At 34.4% G+C, this 4884-nt stretch overlaps 1 protein-coding gene across 1 annotated transcript; it reads right to left on the bottom strand.

Annotated features, from left to right (window-relative positions):
* Window positions 1-228: 228 nt before the first annotated feature.
* Window positions 229-3370, bottom strand: LOC127120623 (uncharacterized). The gene is made up of 5 exons (XM_051051133.1): window positions 3191-3370; window positions 2323-2495; window positions 1691-1789; window positions 1435-1586; window positions 229-798 (listed from the first exon to the last, which is right to left on the bottom strand). Exons 2-5 carry the CDS (start codon window positions 2488-2490, stop codon window positions 411-413), a joined length of 807 nt encoding a protein of 268 aa, XP_050907090.1. The 5' UTR covers window positions 2491-2495; window positions 3191-3370; the 3' UTR covers window positions 229-410.
* Between the last annotated feature and the right edge of the window lie 1514 nt (window positions 3371-4884).

The raw sequence follows: 4884 nt of genomic DNA, 5'->3' as shown, positions 1-4884 counted from the left end.
GACTAAAAAATTTACTCACCGAGAGATAGCCAGCCATAGACAAAAACACTAACTACACCGGAGAAATAAAAATGGAGAGTGCATTTACTCACCGGAGAGAAAGCCGTAGACAATAAGACTAACTCCGGCAAAGAAATAAAAATGAAGAAGGCATAGAGTGTTTGTCTTAATGAAGTAAATTTTAACTAAGAAACGTCCTGAGGATCTACTTTGCAGTTGCTATTTCACTTGTCATATCAATTGCATCTTTTATAACATTGATTTGGATGCTGACTATTAAAACTATATGATACATAGAAGTCTGAAAACAAAAAGAATGGGGAAACAAAAAATTCCATAAGTTCTGTCCAACATCAACAATCAAGAATTTTACTATGAACTGCTTCAGTACAGTGTAAAAAGCTATGAATCTACAAAAGCCAATTGATGGTAATGTTGCCAAGCCAAGTGAACAATGGGAACTGAACCAAAGCAATAAAGAGCAATAGATAGTGATGTTTGCTAGAGTCGTAACTTCTGACCTCTGCGAAAAGGACTCGCTTCATTGTTTTTACTAAGAATACTCCCATGCATAAACAGGTCCAAGGCATTAAAAAGTAGTAGGAGTAGCCGGATATTATTCTTCCAAGAACCGCCAAACAAATGCCGGTGAAAGTATATCCCGCATATGCTATGATGTCAAGTAAGGGAGCTTCACCGCTTCCCAATGAAAGTAATGTCACCTTAAGCAGTGCAGCTTGCATAAACCAACCAAGCAATCCCTTGATGAATAACAAGTTCAATGCTTCTGGACTAAACCTGGATATAAATACAGCAGCAGTAAGAAACCACAGCAAAACAAACTACGGTAAAAAAAAAATGGAAATGGAACACTGTTTAGATAAACAGCTTAGTTAAGTGGTTTTAGCAAAAGTAATTATCATATAATTGTCTATGTATAAACTACTTCTATAACAAAAGATAAAATCAAATCAAATGTTTATGTCTAACCTCAAATGAGCTAATCCAAACAGATAATAAATGAGTTTTATGAAGTAAAGGATCAATCCAAATGATGAAGTAAATGAATTATCAAAATAACAATGATGATACAAAAAAAATCGTATCTACAACAACTAAGACACTAACTCATCGATGGCTTCCAATGAAATTCTTACAATTTTTTAGATGGATATACAACATAAAATATAATTTTGGACTTTCAAAAAATTGCATGCACATATCCAAAAGCCGGAAAAAAAGGCTGAAACTAAAACAAATCATCACTGATCATGACAAAATTCCTTGCAGAAAACTAAGTGGTCAGCATTCAACGTTGCAAAAAAAGTAGAATGCAGCATGTAACAGGAGGACTTCACGAATTTGAGAAAAATAAATTTAAAAAAAGTGTTAAGACTACATTATAGAATTAAGGTTGAGGAAGAGGAATCATACTTTCCATGAAGACCCAATGAGAGGCCAGCAAGAACAACGTAGGTTCCAAATGCCATTAATGGAATGTAAAGGTCTGGCGCATTAATGTCATATATCGGTGGTTTATAGGAGAGCCTACCACCAACTGGTTCAGTGATTCTAGTCCAATGACCCTGAGCCATAATAAAATAAACAAAATAAGAGCAGCTTGAAGATGAAATAAAATAATAGAATGGAAGTTTGAGAGAAATGCAAAGAGTTTGAAGGTGTTGCTCACCCTGTGAAGAAATGGAAACAAAACCACCTTCAATTTGTTCTTAACATAATGATCATTCACTTGAAAGTAGTATTGGGGATCAGAGAAATACCGACTTATCTGTAATTCAATACAGAAGATTCATTTAACAACATAAACCTTGAGTTTATACCTAATTTTTACTTGATAAAAGTTTAAGATAGAAAATCAAGGTACATTAAGCTTTTAATGTATGTTTCAGCTACATTTGTTTTTTCCACAGCTGAACTTGAGTCTACATTGATTGATATGCAACTAATCATTATCATCATTTAAGGTGTGCAGGCAAATGCCATATGTGAATTAGATTTGAACATGTTAAACTACGGAATGTGATTTATTTGGATGAAATCCAGGTGTATCCACCAAAGTCCTAATGGAAGCAATCATAATCAAGATCGACATAGAAACAAGGGTTGGACCTCTCCTTAAAAGATTTATTTTTCACAATGGACCTAACCAGAGACCTCTATAAAGTGCGCCCCTATAGGTATTCTCTCACTTGCATACATAGCATGCTTCCACTAGGTAATCCATAATATGAATATGTAAACCTTACAAACGACAAGGGAAATTAAATTTCAAAAGGCAGAAAAAATCCAACAAGTTCTTACATTGCTTTGGACATACTCGGAGCTAGATCCTAATATTTTTCCTCCATATGCACCCAATCCACCTCGAATAAGTCCTGAACCAGCAACTTGAAATGCACTTCCAAAAGGATTTGGTTGTGTGTTTGGTGGAGGTTGCACCCCAGGCTGGGATCCAATATTATTATACATTCTTACTGCCACACAAAAGAAGTAATCAGAAACACTGTAGCACCGACATCTTTAAAAAAAGGTGTGTCTGGCCGTGTCAGTATCCGAAACCAAAACCGATACTTAAGATTATGTATAATTTTTTCAATTTTTCAAATTATTACCGGTGTCGACATGTCATTGTCGTATATGGTATTTCATGTGTCCGTGTTTCATAGATAAGAAATGACTTCAATGTGCAGTAAAATCAGCATCAACATAACAATATATAAATACAAAAAATTTAAATATCAAAACCCTAAAAGAATTAATCAGAAACAAGTTCAAATGCACAATAAAATCAGCAATATCTAAAAGACAAAGAAACCCTCTTTCGAATGAAAAATCAGACTAAATCCAAAGGAAAACATCCATTTTTGAATCACAAATTTTCATTTCATCATAAGGTATAGAAACCAACAATTTCAACAAAGCATTACTAATAACAAAATTACTCATATGGTTTTGAGGAAGAATCATAGACAACATGAAACCCCAATTTTGTTTATTTTGAACATAACAATTGCAGATTCAAAAGTCCTTTTTTTTTGTATGAAAACCAGAGTTGCATACAAATCTGAAAACGACCCAAATGCAATATCCAGATAGAGAAAAAGGGGGAAAATCGACTATGGATAGAGGGGGAAAAGAGTGATTGGAATCTGTGAAGAGAAGAACGAACCTGAAAAGAAGATTGAGAAGAGGAAAGTTGAAAGTGAGGTGGAAAGAAAAAATGTGGTTTCCGGCAAAATGGAAGTGTGAGATCTGAGAAATCGTAACAACTCTAGAGGCCAAAAATCAAAATGCTTCTCTTTCTTTATTTTCTTTATTTTATTTTATTTTATTTTATTTTATTTTTATTCGATAGAGTGTGTTCTCATTTTCTTTATATTTATTTTATGCAAAAGTGTTATAGCAGTTAATTAAAATTAATTATATTATATTTATTTAATTCTGGTTCGTTGTTAAAAAAAATAAGTGTGCTAAATACGACACAAATGTCTTAATATAAAAATATCTAAATCCATTTGTGCATAAAAAGTTGGATTACAAAATCTTGAATCTAAATTGTTAGAAGGGTAATTTAGTATTTTAATATTTCACCTACGTGATATTATTGTTGTTTGTGTATATAAGTGAGTAGTATGTTTAGTTATTAAGTAATATAACACGTTGTACGTAAAAGTAGTGGAGTAATTGTTCTATGTATCATCGTTAATGGAATAGTAGTGGAAGTTTGTTATAGTTTGTTATTTTATCTCTTCTTTCATCTTCATATTCTTCATCTTGTGCATCAACGACTGGTATCTAGAGTTTCGATTCAGATCCACAGGGAAACACGAGTGAACGGTGAGGCATTGTGTGATTAATTTCGTTTCTTGAATTCGTGTTGAATTTCTAAATCGGAATCGTAACAGAATCACATTTTTGATTCTGCGGGATCGGGAAACACTAGTGTTTGGTGAGATCTGAGCGATTTGAACAAGATTGAAGATGAACGGAAACGGTAATCTGAGTACTAAGCTTCCAATGTTTGATGGCAAGAACTTGAATCGATGGATGATTCAGATGCGTGTGTTGTTTGACGCTTAAGATGTTCTTGATCTCGTTAACGACGGTTACATTCCGGTTGCACTTCTAGAAAATGCAACGGATGCGCAGAGAAATGTTCAACGTGGTCTGAGGAAGAAGGATCATACGGCATTGTTCTACATCTATCAGTGTGTGGATGTGAACGTGTTTGAGAAAATCGTTGATTCGACGACAACGAAGACTGCGTGGGACACATTGGTACGGTGCTACAGCGGTGAGCATCAGTGAAAAAAGTAAAGCTTTAGTCTCTATGTAAGTAGTATGAGAATCTCAACATGAAGAACAATGAGAAAGTACCTGACTATATCTCCAGAGTGATTCTGATCACAAATGAGATAAAGTTATGTGGAGAAACTCTCTCTGAATAAAATATCATTGAGAAGGTACTTAGGTCTCTTACTCATCAGTTTGATTACAGTGTGGTAGAAATTGAACATTCTAAGGATCTTAGCACCATGAGAATTGAAGAGCTACAAAGCAGTCTAGAGGCACAAGAGTTGCGCCTGACTGAGAGAAACTCTAAAATGGAGGTAGAGCAGCAGGCTCTTAAAGCAGCTTCTGATAAGAAATATCAGAAGTAGTCTTTGTTAGAAGTCATAAAGAGATTTGATGGTGTTCAGATGTCATAAACCTCAACTTCTGAAAGGCAGAAGAGTGCTTAGAAGGGGAAGGAGAAGTATGACAAAAGGAAAGTTAAGTGCTACTGTTGTGAGAAGTTTGGCCACTTCGTTGTTGATTGTTGGTCAAATAAGGAAAGGAAGTCAAAAGAATAAAATGTAGCCA

This window comes from Lathyrus oleraceus, chromosome 1 (assembly GCF_024323335.1).
Source record: "Lathyrus oleraceus cultivar Zhongwan6 chromosome 1, CAAS_Psat_ZW6_1.0, whole genome shotgun sequence".
In the NCBI taxonomy this organism is placed as follows: Eukaryota; Viridiplantae; Streptophyta; class Magnoliopsida; order Fabales; family Fabaceae; genus Lathyrus; species Lathyrus oleraceus.
Note: the sequence above shows the minus strand (reverse complement) of the source record. Positions and strands in the feature narration are given on the sequence as shown.

Coding starts and splice junctions, on each gene's coding strand:
- LOC127120623 (XM_051051133.1), bottom strand. CDS start 2,490: ATGTATAATAATATTGGATCCCAGCCTGGGGTGCAACCTCCACCAAAC. Junction 1,790..2,322: donor CCGAGTATGTCCAAAGCAAT/GTAAGAACTTGT, acceptor ATTGAATTACAG/ATAAGTCGGTATTTCTCTGA. Junction 1,587..1,690: donor TGTTTCCATTTCTTCACAGG/GTGAGCAACACC, acceptor ATTATGGCTCAG/GGTCATTGGACTAGAATCAC.